The 17500-nt window shown below is 52.5% G+C and overlaps 1 protein-coding gene across 1 annotated transcript in view; it reads left to right on the top strand.

Moving 5' to 3' along the window:
- The window catches only part of LOC129693551 (tensin-1-like), a 120794-nt gene that overhangs the window by 90073 nt on the left and 13221 nt on the right, over positions 1-17500 (top strand). The window contains 6 exon segments of the mRNA XM_055630351.1: positions 5106-5286; positions 8154-9040; positions 11381-11467; positions 12465-12596; positions 14886-14978; positions 15644-15724. Coding sequence (XP_055486326.1) covers positions 5106-5286; positions 8154-9040; positions 11381-11467; positions 12465-12596; positions 14886-14978; positions 15644-15724 — 1461 coding nt within the window.

The following is a 17500-nucleotide window of genomic DNA, read 5'->3' as shown; positions in this document are numbered from 1 at the left end:
AGCTAAACGATAATAAACTAAACTGAAACCTCATACTTTCTCCCCCTCTCTCTCCTCTCTCCCCCTCTCGCCCCCTCTCCCTCCCTCTCTCTATCCCTCTCCCTCTCCCTCTCTCCTCTCCCCCCCCCCCTCTCCCGTGTCCCCGAGCTGTGGGAGGTGTGTTTTGGCCGTGGGATTGGTGCTCAGTTGAAGACAAGGCCGGCAGTATACTTGTGAAATTAGGGCAAAGTTAACGAGCGGATTACTGGCTTTGGAACTTGTGCTGAGTTTCAAGTCGGCAGAGAAAGGTAGGAACTCCCCCCCCCCCCCCCCCCCCTCTCCCCCTCCCCCATCGCTCAGGAGACCCCCCCTGTAGCTCCCAGACCACCGAACCCCCCCCCGCTGATAGACCACAGGGGGAGCCAAGGAAAACTGTGCAGGAAGGAACTGCAGATGCTGGTTTACACCCGACATAGACACAGAGTGCTGGAGTAACTCAGCAGGTGCAGCAGCATCTATGGAGCTAAGGAAATAGGCAACGTTTCGGGCCGAAACCCTTCCGGGTTTCGGCCCGAAACGTTGCCTATTTCCAGAAGGTTCGGCCCGAAACGTTGCCTATTTCCTTCGCTCCATAGATGCTGCTGCACCATAACTCAGCGGGTCAGGCAGCATCTGTGGAGAACATGGATAGGTGACGTTTCACAGAGTGCTGGAGTAACTCAGCGGGTCAGGCAACATCTGTGGAGAGAAGGAATATTCCGGTTATGTGAATGTTTTGGGTCAAGACCCTCGGGCCGGCACGGTGGTGGTGCAGCGGGTAGAGCTGCTGCCTCACAGCGCCAGAGACCCGGGTTCCATCCCGACTACGGGTGCTGTCTGTACGGAGTTTGCACGTTCTCCCCGTGACCTGCGTGGGTTTTCTCCGGGCGCTCCGGTTTCGCTTGTGAGTCGTTCGGTCGGTAGGGGAGGGTTCGTGACCCAGGGGATAGTTGGGGGGGGGCAGGGTGGGGGTCACAAGGAGAGAGGGTCAACTTCAGTAACGCTGAGGCTCTATAAGGCGCTGGTCAGGCTGCATTTGGAATATTGTGAGCAGTTTTGGGCCCCCGTATCTGAGGAAGGACGTGCCGGCTCTGGAGAGAGAGAGGGTCCAGAGGAGGTTTACAAGATCGATCCCAGGAATGAGTGGGTTAACATACGATGAGCGTTTGTCGGCACTGGGCCTGTACTCGCTGGAGTTTAGAAGGATGAGCGGGGACCTCATTGAAACGTACAGAATAGTGAAAGGCCTGGATAGAGTGGATGTGGAGAGGATGTTTCCACTAGTGGGAGAGTCTAGGACCAGAGGGCACAGCCTCAGAATTAGAGGACGTTCCTTTAGGAAGGAGATGAGGAGGAATTTCTTTAGCCAGAGGGTGGTGAATCTGTGGGATTCTTTGCCACAGACGGCTGTGGAGGCCACAAGTCAGTGGATATATTTAAGGCAGAGATAGATAGATTGTTGATCAGTGCGGGTGTCAGGGGTTATGGGGAGAAGGCAGGAGAATGGGGTTAGGAGGGAGAGATAGATCAGCCGTGATTGAATGGTGGAGTAGACTAGATGGGCCGAATGGTCTAATTCTGCTCCTATCACTTCTGACCTTTTCTTAATGATAGCGGAGTCAGGGGATATGGGGAGAAGGCAGGGAACGGGGTACTGATTGGGGATGATCAGCCATGATCACATTGAATGGCGGTGCTGGCTCGAAGGGCCGAATGGCCTCTACTCCTGCACCTATTGGCTGTTGGTCATCGCTGGTGGGATTGAGGTTCCTGGAGCCGGGGCAACGAGTCATTAACGGTCCTGTCTGTCACTGGATGGTCGAGGCCGGCACGGCGGTGGTGCAGCGGGTGGAGCTGCTGCCTCACAGCGCCAGAGACCCGGGTTCAATCCCGACTACGGGCGCTGTCTGTACGGAGTTTGCACGTTCTCCCCGTGACCTGCGTGGGTGGGTTTTCTCCGGGCGCTCCGGTTTCCTCCCACACTCCAGGTTTGTAGGTTAATTGGCTTTGGTGTAAATGTAAATTGTCCCCAGTGTGTGTGTGTAGGATAGTGTTAGTGTGCGGGGATCGCTGGTCGGCACGGACTCGCTGGGCCGAAGCCTGTTTCCGCGCTGTATCTCTGAAGTAAAACGAAAACTCTCAGCTTCCCCAGGGCTGGGAACCTCTGCCTCACCTGGAAAGGCTGTTCCACTATGTGGAGGATTTAGACCAGATCCATCCACACCTGCACCTCCTCCAACCTCATCTATTGCATTCGCTGCTCTAGGTGTCGGCTGCTCTACGTCGGTGAGACCAAGCGTAGGCTTAGCCATCGTTTCGCCCAACACCTCCGCACAGTTCACATTAACCAGCCTGATCTCCCGGTGGCTCAGCACTTCAACTCCCACTCCCATTCTGTCCTGGGCCTCCTCCATGGCCAGAGTGAATCCCACCGCAAATTGGAGGAGCAGCGCCTCATAGAAACATAGACAATAGGTGCAGGAGTAGAGGCCATTCGGCCCTTCGAGCCTGCACCATTCGCCATTCAATACGATCATGGCTGATCATCCAACTCAGTATCCTGTACCTGCCTTCTCTCCATACCCCCTGATCCCTTTAGCCACAAGGGCCACATCTAACTCCCTCTTAAATATAGCCAATGAAATGTGTGGCCTCGACTACCTTCTGTGGCAGAGAATTCCACAGATTCACCACTCTCTGTGTGAAAAATGTTTTTCTCATCTCTGTCCTAAAAGATTTCCCCCTTATCCTTAAACTGTGTGACCCCTTGTTCTGGACTTCCCCAACATCGGGAACAATCTTCCTGCATCTAGCCTGTCCAACCCCTTAAGAATTTTATACGTTTCTATAAGATCTTAAATATAGCATAAATATAGAAGGAAATAGGCAACGTTTTGGAGAGAAGGCAGGGATGGGATACTGAGTTGGATGATCAGCCATGATCATATTGAATGGCGAATGGTGCAGGCTCGAAGGGCCGAATGGCCTCTACTCCTGCACCTATTGTCCATGTTTCTATGTCTAATATAATCATGGCTGATCATCCAACTCAGTATCCTGTACCTGCCTTCTCTCCATACCCCCTGATCCCTTTAGCCACAAGGGCCACATCTAACTCCCTCTTAAATATAGCCAATGAACTGTGTGGCCTCAACTACCTTCTGTGGCAGAGAATTCCACAGATTCACCACTCTCTGTGAGGGAAAAATGTTTTTCTCATCTCCGTCCTAAAAGATTTCCCCTTTATCCTTAAACTGTGACCCCTAGTTCTGGACTTCCCCAACATCGGGAACAATCTTCCTGCATCTAGCCTGTCCAATTGTCCTATACAGGGACACATGACAATAAACTCACTTGACTCTTAATGTTTAAGAAGGAACTGCAGATGCTGGAAGATCGGAGGTAGATAAAAGTGCTGGAGGAACTCAGCGGGTGCAGCAGCATCTATGGAGCGAAGGAAATAGGTAACGTTTCGGGCCGAAACCCTTCCGGGTTTCGGCCCGAAACGTTGCCTATTTCCTTAAGGGTTTCGTCCCGAAACGTTGCCTATTTCCTTCTATATTTATGCTATATTTAAGAATGGCCTCTACTCCTGCACCTATTAAGCCACAGATTCACCACTCTGTGTGAAAAATGTTGCTTACACCCCAGCGATATGAGCATTGACTGCTCGAACTTCAGGTAGTCCTTTGCTTTCCCTCTCTCTCTCTCCATCCCTCTCCCCCACCCTAGTTCTCCCACCAGTCTTACTGTCTCCGGCTACATACCATCTCCCTCCCGTCCCCTCCCCGTGACGCAAGTCTGAAGAAGGGTCTCGACCCGAACCATCGCCCATCCCTTCTCACTGAGTAACTCCAGCGCTCTGTGTCTACCATATATATACATATATATTCAGACATGTATACAAATGTCCAATGCATGTTTACACATAAGATATACAAATGCATGAGTTGGGGGGGGTTGTCCAGAACCAGGGGCCACACACACGCACACACACACACACACACACACACACACACACGCAGTTTAAGAATAAGGGGTCGGCCATTTAGAACGGAGACGAGGAAACACTTTTTCTCACAGAGAGTGGTGAGTGTGTGGAATTCTCTGCCTCAGAGAATTCTGGTGGAGGCAATGTTCTCTGGATGCTTTCAAGGGAGAGCTAGATAGGGCTCTTAAAGATAGTGGAGTCAGGGGATATGGGGAGAAGGCAGGAACGGGATACTGATCGGGGATGATCAGCCATGATCCATGATTTCCAGGACAAGGGGTCACAGCTTAAGGATAAGGGGGAAATCCTTTAAAACCGAGATGAGAAGAACTTTTTTCACACAGAGAGTGGTGAATCTGTGGAACTCTCTGCCGCAGAGGGTAGTTGAGGCCACAGTTCATTGGCTATATTTAAGAGGGAGTTAGATGTGGCCCTTGTGGCTAAAGGGATCAGGGGGTATGGAGAGAAGGCAGGTACGGGATACTGAGTTGGATGATCAGCCATGATCATATTGAATGGCGAATGGTGCAGGCTCGAAGGGCCGAATGGCCTCTACTCCTGCACCTATTGTCCATGTTTCTATGTCTAATATGATCATGGCTGACCATCCAACTCCGTATCCTGTACCTGCCTTCTCTCCATGCCCTCTGATCACATGATCACATTGAAGGGCCGAATGGCCTCTACTCCTGCTCCTATTGTCTATGTTTCTATGATTATATTGAAGGGCCGAATGGCCTCTACTCCTGCACCTATTGTCTATGTTTCTATGGTCATATTGAAGGGCCGAATGGCCTCTACTCCTGCACCTATTGTCTATGATTCTATGGTCATATTGAAGGGCCGAATGGCCTCTACTCCTGCACCTATTGTCTATGATTCTATGGTCATATTGAAGGGCCGAATGGCCTCTACTCCTGCACCTATTGTCTATTGTCTATTGTCATATGCAAGATAGTAACACTGATCAAGGTAATATGGAGCCCACAATGGTTCATTGTTGGCTGTGGGCTAGTATAAATGAGTCGTACAGAGAGTGAAACTGAATGGGTTGACAGTGACGTTCTCTCTCTCTCTCTCCCTCTCTCCCCCCCAGAGCCCAGGAGTTACGTGGAGTCAGTGGCCAGGACGGCGTTAGCGGGCAGCAGTGTGCGGCAGCCCCAACCCGTCCCACACAGCTACCCCGTGGAGATCCCCGGCCGGCAGCTCTCCGTCCACTCCTACAGCCCGCCCGTCCCCATGTCCTACAGCAGCCCCTTGTCCAGCAGCTCCGACAGGTGAGAGCCAGACCCCACCGGGGCACAGACTGACCCTCACCTCCGCACTGTGGGAGTGGGGTGTAGCTGTTCGTCCCAGTTGGAGATCCCACCGCATGCAACACACTACAGTACAACACAATAAGATTCACAGGTAGACAACAGTGCTGGAGAAACTCAGCGGGTGCAGCAGCATCTATGGAGCGAAGGAAATAGGCAACGTTTTGGGACGAAACCCTGAAGGAAATAGGCAACGTTTCGGGCAAAAAACCCGGAAGGAAATAGGCAACGTTTCGGGAGGAAACCCTGAAGGAAATAGGCAACGTTTCGGGCCGAAACCCGGAAGGAAATAGGCAACGTTTCGGGACGAAACCTTTAAGGAAATAGGCAACTTTTCGGGAGGAAACCCTTAAGGAAATAGGTAATGTTTCGGGAGGAAACCCTTAAGGAAATAGGCAACGTTTCAGGCCGAAACCCGGAAGGAAATAGGCAACGTTTCGGGAGGAAACCTTTAAGGAAATAGGCAACTTTTCGGCCCGAAACGTTGCCTATTTCCTTCGCTCCATAGATGCTGCTGCACCCGCTGAGTTACACCAGCATTTTTGTCTACCTTCGATCTTCCAGCATCTGCAGTTCCTTCTTAACCATTAAGAGTCAAGTGCGTTTATTGTCATGTGTCCCTGTATAGGACAATTGGACAGGCTAGTTGCAGGAAGATTGTTCCCGATGTTGGGGAAGTCCAGGACAAGGGGTCACACACACACAGTTTAAGGATAAGGGGGAAATCTTTTAGGACCGAGATGAGAAAAACATTTTTCACACAGAGAGTGGTGAATCTGTGGAATTCTCTGCCACAGAAGGTAGTTGAGGCCACACAGTTCATTGGCTATATTTAAGAGGGAGTTAGATGTAGCCCTTGTGGCTAAAGGGATCAGGGGGTATGGAGAGAAGGCAGGTACGGGATACTGAGTTGGATGATCAGCCATGATCATATTGAATGGCGAATGGTGCAGGCTCGAAGGGCCGAATGGCCTCTACTCCTGCACCTATTTCTATGTTTCTATGAATGGTGCTGGCTCGAAGGGCCGAATGGCCTATTTTCTATGTTTCTAATGGAATTCTTGCTTTGCTTAAGCACAACAGAACATAGTTGGCATGAATACAGAACAGATCAGTGTGTCCATATACCATTATACAAATATATACACACATGAATAAATAAACTGATCAAGTGCAAATAACAGATAATGGGCTATTAATGTTCAGAGTTTTGTCCGAGCCGGGTTTAATAGCCTGATGGCTGTGGGGAAGTAGCTATTCCTGAACCTGGTTGTTGCAGTCTTCAGGCTCCTGAAGGTAGCAGGGAGATGAGTGTGTGGCCAGGATGGTGTGGGTCTTTGATAATACTGCCAGCCTTTTTGAGGCAGCGACTGCGATAGATCCCATCGATGGAAGGAAGGTCAGAGCCGATGATGGACTGGGCAGTGTTTAGAAACATAGAAACATAGAAATTAGGTGCAGGAGTAGGCCATTCGGCCCTTCGAGCCTGCACCGCCATTCAATATGATCATGGCTGACCATCCAACTCAGTATCCCGTACCTGCCTTCTCTCCATACCCTCTGATCCCTTTAGCCACAAGGACCACATCTAACTCCCTCTTAAATATAGCCAATGAACTGGCCTCAACTACCTTCTGTGGCAGAGAGTTCCAGAGATTCACCACTCTCTGTGTGAAAAAAGTTCTTCTCATCTCGGTTTTTTAAAGGATTTCCCCCCTTATCCTTAAGCTGTGACCCCTTGTCCTGGACTTCCCCAACATCGGGAACAATCTTCCTGCATCTAGCCTGTCCAACCCCTTAAGAATTTTGTAAGTTTCTATAAGATCCCCCCCCCTTAATCTTCTAAATTCTAGAGAGTATAAACCGAGTCTATCCAGTCTTTCTTCATAAGACAGTCCTGACATCCCAGGAATCAGTCTGGTGAACCATCTCTGCACTCCCTCTATGGCAATAATGTCCTTCCTAAAGGATTGTGTTTACTATTTACACAATACAGCACAATCATACTGTACTAGCCAAGTATTTAAAAAGGAACTGCAGATGCTGGAAACATCAAAAGTAGACAATACACAACAGGTGCAGGAGGAGGCTATTCGGCCCTTCGAGCCAGCACCGCCATTCAATGTGATCATGGCTGATCATCCCCAATCAGTACCCCGTTCCTGCCTTCTCCCCATATCCCCTGACTCCACTATCTTTAAGAGCCCTATCTAGCTCTCTCTTGAAAGTATCCGGAGAACCGGCCTCCACCGCCCTCTGTGAGGCAGAGAATTCCACAGACTCACCACTCTCTGTGAGAAAAAGTGTTTCCTCGTCTCTGTTCTAAATGGCTTACCCCTTATTCTTAAACTGTGGCCCTGGTTCTGGACTCACCCAACATCGGGAACATGTTTCCTGCCTCTAGCGTGTCCAAACCCTTAACAATCTTATATGTTTCAATGAGATGCCCTCTCATCCTAAACTCCAGAGTGTACAAGCCCAGCCGCTCCATTCTCTGTGTAATTCTCTGCGATGGAGGCCAGTTCTCTGGATGCTTTCAAGAGAGCTAGATAGGGCTCTTAATGATAGTGGAGTCAGGGGATATGGGGAGAAGGCAGGAACGGGGTACTGATTGGGGATGATCAGCCATGATCACTTTGAATGTCGGTGCTGGCTCGAAGGGCCGAATGGCCTCGACTCCTGCACCTGTTGTCTGTTGTCATATGACAGTCCCGCCATCCCGGGAATTAACCTGGTGAACCTACGCTGCACTCCCTCAATAGCAAGACTGTAACGGCCAACTCCGACACGTATGATCTGTCTAACTGTGTTGTATTTTCCCACACTAGCCCCTTCCTGTTGAGCCGACTGTCGACGGACATCAATGGTCACGGTCTCTCTCCTCCGCTGTCGTCGCTGAATTCCAGCCTGCGCTCGTCCAGCCTGTCCCACCCGTCGCTGACGGAGAGCAGCTACCACAACGCCACTCCGCCCGGCCGATCCGGCCTCGGCCCCAGCGGGGCAGGGAGCGCCGAGACCACGGGGAGAGTGGACTCGCCGCCCGTTGTCCACCCGCTCTACCCAGACCGGCCCGCGGTGGGAGCGGTCAACGCCGGCGGTCACCGACACGAGAGCCCCATCGCCCCGCACCGGACAGTGTCCGGCCACACGCCGCCCAGCCCCGTGCTGGGACGGAGAGCGGCCACGATCGGCCAATCCCCCGGGAGCCCGGGATCATCCCGGCATTATCCCGGCAACAGCCCGGTCCAGCCCCGGTACAAGGGGGTGGTCAGTGCCAGCGCTCCGGCCACGCCCACGCCCAGCACCCCGTCGCTGGACAACTACCTCCTGTACGGGTTCCCCACGCCGGCCGGAGCCACGCCACCGCCGGACGATCGCTACGCCTCGCTCAGCCGGCAAGGGAGTTGCCAGAGCTACGGCGTTCCCGGCACGCCGGCGTTCCCGGTGTCTCCGGCCTTCCACGGTTTCGCCAACGCCGCGGCCGGAGGCTCGCCGCCGCCACCGGGCAGGGGGTCAAGGGGCAGCCCCCAGCCCGCGCTGCCGGAGAAGAGACGCGGCTCAAGCGGTGACCGATCCCTCGGCTACACCGGCTACACCGCGGTCAACGGCAAGGCTGCCTCGCCCGTGTCTAGCGGAGTGTCCAGTCCCAGCGGCTGCAGCACTCCCACCGGTCATCTCCACACCGCCGCAGACTTCTCCAAACTCACCCTGACCGGTACGTACCAACACCACGTCTGGGCTCAACATTAGATGTAAGAGCAAAGGAGGTCTCACTGCAGTTGTACAGGGCCCTGGTGACACCAACCCTTGGAGTAACTGATACAACACTGGTCAGCAGACAGGAAACACAGAGCAGGCATTATCATATTAGGCCATTTGGAAAAATGGGCTGAAAGATGGCAGATGGAGTTTAATGCTGATAAGTGTGAGGTGCTACACCTTGGCAGGACAAATCAAAATAGGACGTACATGGTAAATGGTAGGGAATTGAAGAATACAGTTGAACAGAGGGATCTGGGTATAACCGTGCACAGTTCCTTGAAGGTGGAATCTCATATAGATAGGGTGGTAAAGAAAGCTTTTGGTATGCTAGCCTTTATAAATCAGAGCATTGAGTATAGAAGCTGGGATGTAATGTTAAAATTGTACAAGGCATTGGTGAGACCAAATCTGGAGTATGGTGTACAATTTTGGTCGCCCAATTATAGGAGAGATGTCAACAAAATAGAGAGAGTACAGAGGAGATTTACTAGAATGTTGCCTGGGTTTCAACAACTAAGTTACAGAGATAGGTTGAAAAAGTTAGGTCTTTATTCTCTGGAGCGCAGAAGGTTAAGGGGGGACTTGATAGAGGTCTTTAAAATGATGAGAGGGATAGATAGACAGAGTTGATGTGGACAAGCTTTTCCCTTTGAGAACAGGGAAGATTCAAACAAGAGGACATGACTTCAGAATTAAGGGACAGAAGTTTAGGGGTAATATGAGGGGGAACTTCTTTACTCAGAGAGTGGTAGCGGTGTGGAATGAGCTTCCAGTGGAAGTGGTGGAGGCAGGTTCGTTGGTATCATTTAAAAATAAATTGGATAGGCATATGGATGAGAAGGGAATGGAGGGTGATGGTATGAGTGCAGGCAGGTGGGACTAAGGGGAAAAAAATTGTTCGGCACGGACTTGTAGGGCCGAGATGGCCTGTTTCCGTGCTGTAATTGTTATATGGTTATATGGTATAAACCAAGTCTATCCAGTCTTTCTTCATAAGACAGTCCTGACATCCCAGGAATCAGTCTAGTGAACCTTCTCTGCACTCCCTCTATGGCAATAATGTCTTTCCTCAGATTAGGAGACCAAAACTGTTCGCAATACTCCAGGTGTGGTCTCACCAAGACCCTGTACAACTGCAGTAGAAACCTCCCTGCTCCTATACTCAAATCCTTTTGCTATGAATGCTAACATACCATTCGCTTTCTTCACTGCCTGCTGCACCTGCATGCCTACTTTCAATGACTGGTGTACCATGACACCCAGGTCTCGCTGCATCTCCCCTTTTCCTAATCGGCCACCATTCAGATAATAGTCTGCTTTCCTGTTTTTGACACCTTACTCCCCTTACTCCCACTTTTGCAGGTGGGAGTAAGGGGAAAAAAGTTGTGGTCGGCACGGACTTGTAGGGCCGAGATGGCCTGTTTCAGGCAGCATCTGTGGAGAACATGGATAGGTGACGTTTCGAGTTGGGACGCTCCTGTGGGGGGGGGGGGGTGGTGGGTAGGTGGGATTAGTGTGGGGACAGATACAGAGATACAGGGAGGGGGGGGGGGGAGGTGAATGTGGATTGAGATGGGTCGGTCGGGGTGGGAGTGTGTTCTGGGGTTAATTGCTATTGACGCAGGGCTGGCAGCAGATTAAAGGGCACTGCGGTTAATTGGATTTGTAGCGGGCTCGGTGGGGGGGGGGACAAAGTGAAGCTGTTTGATTAATTGGATTGATGTCAGCCTGTGGGGAGAGCGTTTGTGAGCAAGGTTAAATGGGATTGAGACTCTGTGTGACAACGGCAATGTATTTTTAATTGCCTTGGTGTGCTCCGTGTCTCTGTGGGACCTCTGCGGTTTGCCTCGAGGTAATGGGATGTGTTAAACTGCACAGTTCGTGCAGGAAGGAACTGCAGGTGCTGGTTTACACCGAAGATAGACACACACAGAGTGCTGGAGTAACTCAGCGGGTCAGACAGCATCTGTGGAGAACATGGATAGGTGACGTTTCACAGAGTGCTGGAGTAACTCAGCGGGTCAGGCAGCATCTGTGGAGAACATGGATAGGTGACGTTTCACAGAGTGCTGGAGTACTCAGCGGGTGCAGCAGCATCTGTGGAGAACATGGATAGGTGACGTTTCACAGAGTGCTGGAGTAACTCAGCGGGTCAGGCAGCATCTGTGGAGAACATGGATAGGTGACGTTTCACAGAGTGCTGGAGTAACTCAGCGGGTCAGGCAGCATCTGTGGAGAACATGTCTGTCCAATCACCGAGACTAACCCTGGTGTCTAAAATCTTTCTCCTCAGACGGAAGCCCAGAGACACGGGCCAACGTTAAATTTGTTCAGGACACATCGAAGTATTGGTACAAGCCGGACATCTCCAGGGAGCAAGGTATTGGTCAGAGATGCTCGCTTTCACCCAATCTCATCTCATCGATTATTCACAATAATATTTACAATATGTGATAAATTAAAACAAAACCCTCTCCCCCTCTCTCCCCCCTCTCTCTCCCCCCCCTCTCCCCCTCCTCTCTCCCTCCCTCTCTCTCCCCCCTCCCCCCTCTCTCCCCCCCTCCCCCTCCCCCTCTCTCCCCCTCTCTCCCCCCCTCTCTCTCTCCCCCCCTCTCTCTCTCCCCCTCTCCCTCCCCCCCCCCCTCCCCCCCCCTCCCCCCCCCCACTCCCCCCCCCCTCTCTCCCCCCTCACCCCCCCCCCATCTTTCCCCTCTCCCCCTCCCCCCCCCCTCCCCTCTCTCCCCCTCCTCCCTCCCCCTCCTCCCCCCCACCTCTCTCCCCCTCCTCTCCTCTCTCCCCCTCCTCTCTCCCCCTCCTCTCTCCCCCCCTCTCTCCCCACCCCTCACTCTCCCCCCTCTCTCCCCCCTCCTCCCCCTCCTCTCTCCCCCCTCTCTCTCCCCCTCTCCCCCTCTCTCCCCCCCTCTCTCCCCTCCTCTCTCTCTCTCCCTCTCCCCCCCACTCTCTCCCCCCCCTCCTCCCTCCCCTTCTCTCTCTCCCCTCTCTCTCTCTCTCCCCACTCTCTCCCCCTCTCCTCCCCTCCTCTCTCCCCCCTCTCCCTCCTCTCCCACCCCTCTCTCTCCCCCCCCCGTCCCCTCTGCATACATTTCGTTGTCTCTGTACTGTACACTGACAATGACAATTAAAATTGAACCTGAATCTGAATCTCTCTCCACCTCCCCTCCCCCCCTCCCCTCTCTCTCCCCCCCGTTTCTCTCTCTTTCTCTCCCTCTCTCTCCCCCCCTCTCGCTCTCCCTCTCTCTCTCTCCCTCTTTCTCCCTCTCTCTCCCCCCTCCCTCTCCCCCTCTCTCTCCCCCTCTCTCTCCCCCCCCTCCCCTCCCCCCTCCCCCTCTCCCCCCCCCCCCCCCCCCCCCCTGCAGCGATTGGCTTGCTGAGAGACCGTGACCCGGGTGCGTTTGTGATCCGTGACAGCCACTCGTTTCGAGGAGCGTATGGACTGGCCCTCAAGGTCTCCGCTCCGCCCGCCACCCCCGCCCAACAGAGTCAGAAAGGTAGGGCCACGCGTTGACACGGTGAGCGTTCCCGCCTCCCAGCGCCAGAGACCCCGGGCTGGACAACGTGGCAATGTCACAAGAGGACATGATTGTGAATTAACATAGAAACATAGACAATAGGTGCAGGAGTAGGCCATTCGGCCCTTCGAGCCTGCACCATTCGCCATTCAATATGATCATGGCTGATCATCCAACTCAGTATCCTGTACCTGCCTTCTCTCCATACCCCCTGATCCCTTTAGCCACAAGGGCCACATCTAACTCCTCTTAAATATAGCATAAATATAGAGAAGGAAATAGGCAACGTTTTGGGACGAAACCCTTAAGGAAATAGGCAACGTTTCGGGCCGAAACCCGGAAGGGTTTCGGGCCGAAACGTTGCCTATTTCCTTCGCTCCATAGATGCTGCTGCACCCACTGAGTTACTCCAGCATTTTTGTCTACCTTCGATTTTCCAGCATCTGCAGTTCCACAATATGTCCGCCTTCTCTCCATACCCCCTGATCCCTTTAGCCACAAGGGCCACATCTAACTCCCTCTTAAATATAGCCAATGAACTGTGTGGCCTCAACTACCTTCTGTGGCAGAGAATTTCATAGATTCACCACTCTCTGTGTGAAAAATGTTTTCCTAAATCATTCCCCGATGTTGGGGAAGTCCAGAACAAGGGGTCACAGTTTAAGGATAATGGGGAAATCTTTTAGGTCCTAAAAGATTTCCCCCTTATCCTTAAACTGTGACCCCTTGTCCTGGACTTCCCCAACATCGGGAACAATCTTCCTGCATCTAGCCTGTCCAACCCCTTAAGAATTTTGTAAGTTTCTATAAGATCCCCCCTCAATCTCTTAAATTCTAGCGAGTATAAACCAAGTCTATCCAGTCTTTCTTCATATACATTAGGGCTCTTAAAGATAGCAGAGTCAGGGGATATGTGGAGAAGGCAGGAACGGGGTACTGATTGGGGATGATCAGCCATGATCACATTGAATGGCGGTGCTGGCTCGAAGGGGCCGAATGGCCTCTACTCCTGCACCTATTGTCTATTGTCTATAATTAATGGCCATCGAAGTTAGACTTTGCTGCCTGACCCGCTGAGTTACTCCAGCACTCTGTGAAACGTCACCTATCCATGTTCTCCACAGATGCTGCCTGACCCGCTGAGTTACTGCAGCACTCTGTGTTCACCTTCGATCTTAGCTGCGTTTAAACCTTACAGCTCTGTGGTGAACTGAGCTTCGATCAATGAGCCAGCAGTTTCCCATGGCAAGCTGCCACTGAATACATTAAGAAATTAAAACCTTTTTCATCGAATTTAATTATTTAGTGCGTTATATGTTTACGATGCACATTTGATATAATGGGAGCTGCTTTCTGCTAACTCAGCCAAAATGATAAAACTACAGCGTTTCACACAAGGTGGGTGACTCCAGCATCTGTGGAGAACATGGATAGGTGACGTTTCACAGAGTGCTGGAGTAACTCAGCGAGTGCAGCAGCATCTATGGAGCTAAGGAAATAGGTAACGTTTCGGGCCGAAACCCTTCCGGGTTTCGTCCCGAAACGTTGCCTATTTCCAGAAGGTTCGGCCCGAAACGTTGCCTATTTCCTTTGCTCCATAGATGCTGCTGCACCATAACTCAGCGGGTCAGGCAGCATCTGTGGTGAGAAGGACATTCTTGCTATTGAGGGAGCCCAGCGTAGGTTCACCAGGTTAATTCCCGGGATGGCGGGACTGTCATATGCTGAGAGAATGGAGCGGCTGGGCTTGTACACTCTGGAGTTTAGAAGGATGAGAGGGCATCTCATTGAAACATATAAGATTATTAAGGGTTTGGACACGCTAGAGGCAGGAAACATGTTGGGGGAGTCCAGAACCAGGGGCCACAGACACAGTTTAAGTGCCGGCTCGAAACTATTTTCTGTGTTTCAAATCCCAAACTCTCCCTAAAGGAACATCCTTTAATTCTCAGGCTGTGACCTCTGGTCCTAGACTCTAGACTCTCCCACTAGTGGAAACATCCTCTCCACATCCACTCTGTCCAGGCCTTTCACTGTTCTGTAAGTTTCAATGAGGTCCCCGCTCATCCTTCTAAACTCCAGCGAGTACAGGCCCAGTGCCGACAAACGTTCATCGTATGTTAACCCACTCATTCCTGGGATCGTTCTTGTAAACCTCCTCTGGACCCTCTCTCTCTCCAGAGCCGGCACATCCTTCCTCAGATACGGGGCGGAGAGTTGTGGGAGCGCTGGACACTGCACTGACCTCCTGTATTATCTGTTGCACAGGTGATCTGACCAACGAACTGGTCCGGCACTTCCTCATTGAGACCAGCGCCAAAGGAGTGGAGGTGAAAGGGTTTCCCAATGAACCCTACTTTGGTGAGGGGGGGGGGGGGGGGGGGGAGAGGGGGGGAGAGAATAAGAGAGAGGGGGGGAGAGAGAAAGGAGGGAGAGAGGAGGGAGAGGGAAGGGGAAGGGGAGAGAGAGCAGGCGAGAGGCAGGGATGGGGGGGGGGGGAGGGGGGGGGAGAGGGGGGGGGGAGGGGGAGGGGGAGAGGGAGGGGGAGGGGGGGAGAGGAGGGAAGAGGGGGGGAAGGGGAGAGAGAGAGGGGGGAGGGGGGGGGAGAGGTAGTGTGGGTGGGGGAGTGAGGGGCGGGGGGGAGAAGAGGAGGGGGGAGGGGGAGGAGAGGGGGGAGGGAGAGAGGGGGGAGAGGGGGAGAGAGGGAGAGGAGCGGGCGGGGGGAGGGGAGAGGGCCGGGGGGGAGGGGGGGGGGGGGGGGAGGGGGAGGGAGTGTGGTGGGTGGGGGAGTGACATAAGTGTCTCATCTCTGTGATCACTAACAGGAGCCCTTCTCTCTCCACCCACCCTCTCTACCCCCCCCTCTCTCTCTCCCCCCCCCCCCCCCCCTACCCCCCCCCCCCCCCTCCCCCCCCCTCTCACCCCCCCCCCCTCTTTCCTTCCCCCCCTTCTCTCTCTCTCTCCCCCCCCCTCTCTCCCCCCCTCCCCCCCCCCCCCTCCCTCCCCCCCTCTGTAAGTAGTTCCAGACAACTTGGTTACTCTGCCTGTCTACCAACACTCCATCACCCCGCTGGCGTTACCGTGTAAACTCGTGGTCCCTGAACATGGTGAGTGGGGTCACGGTGGAGCACTGGGCAGAGTTGCTGCCTCCCATCGCCAGAGAAATCCCCAATCAGTTCCCCGTTCCTGCCTTCTCCCCATATCCCCTGACTCTCTCTCCCCGCTATCTTTAAGAGCCCTATCTAGCTCTCTCTTGAAAGAATTCTCTCCAGAGAACCAGCCTCCACCGCCCTCTGAGGCAGAGAATTCCACAGACTCACAACTCTCTCTCTCTCTGTGTGGAAAAAGTGTTTCCTCGTCTCCGTTCCAAATGGCTTACTCCCTTATTCTCATTGCTGGGATCGTTTGAGCCAACCTCCTCTGGACCCTGTCCCAGAGCCACAGAGAGAGTTGTGAGCTGGAGGCAGATGTTTCCTCGGTACATGTTGTTTATGAGCTGAGGGCTGAACAATTGTGGGATGTGTGTGGCTGGGCCCTGAGCAACTCTGGGGCGAGGTTGTGACTCAGTCTTTCTGGAGTCTGTAGTGTAGTGGGAAAAACAGCTGGGGCCTGCAACATCGACCGATGCCCAAACCAGCAGGGTGGGATCAGTACAGCCCCCACACAGCATAGAAACATACACAATAGGTGCAGGAGTAGAGGCCATTCGGCCCTTCGAGCCAGCACCAGCACCGCCATGACTGTCTTATGAAGAAAGACTGGATAGACTTGGTTTGTACTCTCTGGAATTTAGGAGATTGAGAGGGGATCTTATAGAAACTTACAAAATTCTTAAGGGGTTGGACAGGCTAGATGCAGGAAGATTGTTCCCGATGTTGGAGAAGTCCAGGACAAGGGGTCACAGCTTAAGGATAAGGGGGAAATCCTTTAAAACCGAGATGAGGAGAACTTTTTTCACACAGAGAGTGGTGAATCTCTGGAATTCTCTGCCACAGAGGGTAGTTGAGGCCAGTTCATTGGCTATATTTAAGAGGGAGTTAGATGTGGCCCTTGTGGCCAAGGGGATCAGAGGGTATGGAGAGAAGGCAGGCACGGGATACTGAGTTGGATGATCAGCCATGATCATATTGAATGGCAAATGGTGCAGGCTCGAAGGGCCGAATGGCCTCTACTCCTGCACCTAATTTCTATGTTTCTATGTTTCTATTCATTGCGATCATGGCTGATCATCCCCTATCAATAACCCATGCCTGCCTTCTCCCCATATCCCTTGACTCCACTAGCCCCTAGAGCTCTATCTAACTCTCTCTTAAATCCATCCAGTGACTTGGCCTCCACTGCCCTCTGTGGCAGGGAATTCCACAAACTCACAACTCTCTGGGTGAAAAAGTTTTTTCTCACCTCAGTCTTAAATGACCTCCCCTTTATTCTAAGACTGTGGCCCCTGGTTCTGGATTCGCCCAAGATTGGGACCATTTTTCCTGCATCTAGCTTGTCCAGTCCTTTTACAATTGTATATGTTTCTATAAGCCCCCCCCCTCATCCTTCTAAACTCCAGTGAATACAAGCCTAGTCTTTTCAATCTTTCCTCATATGACAGTCCCGCCATCCCAGGGATCAATCTGGTGAACCTACGCTGCACTGCCCCAATCACAAGGATAGATCTCGATGATACTACAGACATGTAACGCTGAGGCTCTAAAGGGGAGATGTTGGGGGAGTCCAAAACCAGGGGCCACAGTTTAAGAATAAGGAGCAAGCCATTTAGAACGTAGACGAGGAAACATTTTTTCTCACAGAGAGTTGTGAGTCTGTGGAATTCTCTGCTTCAGAGGGCGGTGGAGGCCGGTTCTCTGGATGCTTTCAAGAGAGAGCTAGATAGG

Source organism: Leucoraja erinacea, unplaced genomic scaffold (genome assembly GCF_028641065.1).
Source record: "Leucoraja erinacea ecotype New England unplaced genomic scaffold, Leri_hhj_1 Leri_344S, whole genome shotgun sequence".
Taxonomy (NCBI): Eukaryota; Metazoa; Chordata; class Chondrichthyes; order Rajiformes; family Rajidae; genus Leucoraja; species Leucoraja erinaceus.
Note: the sequence above shows the minus strand (reverse complement) of the source record. Positions and strands in the feature narration are given on the sequence as shown.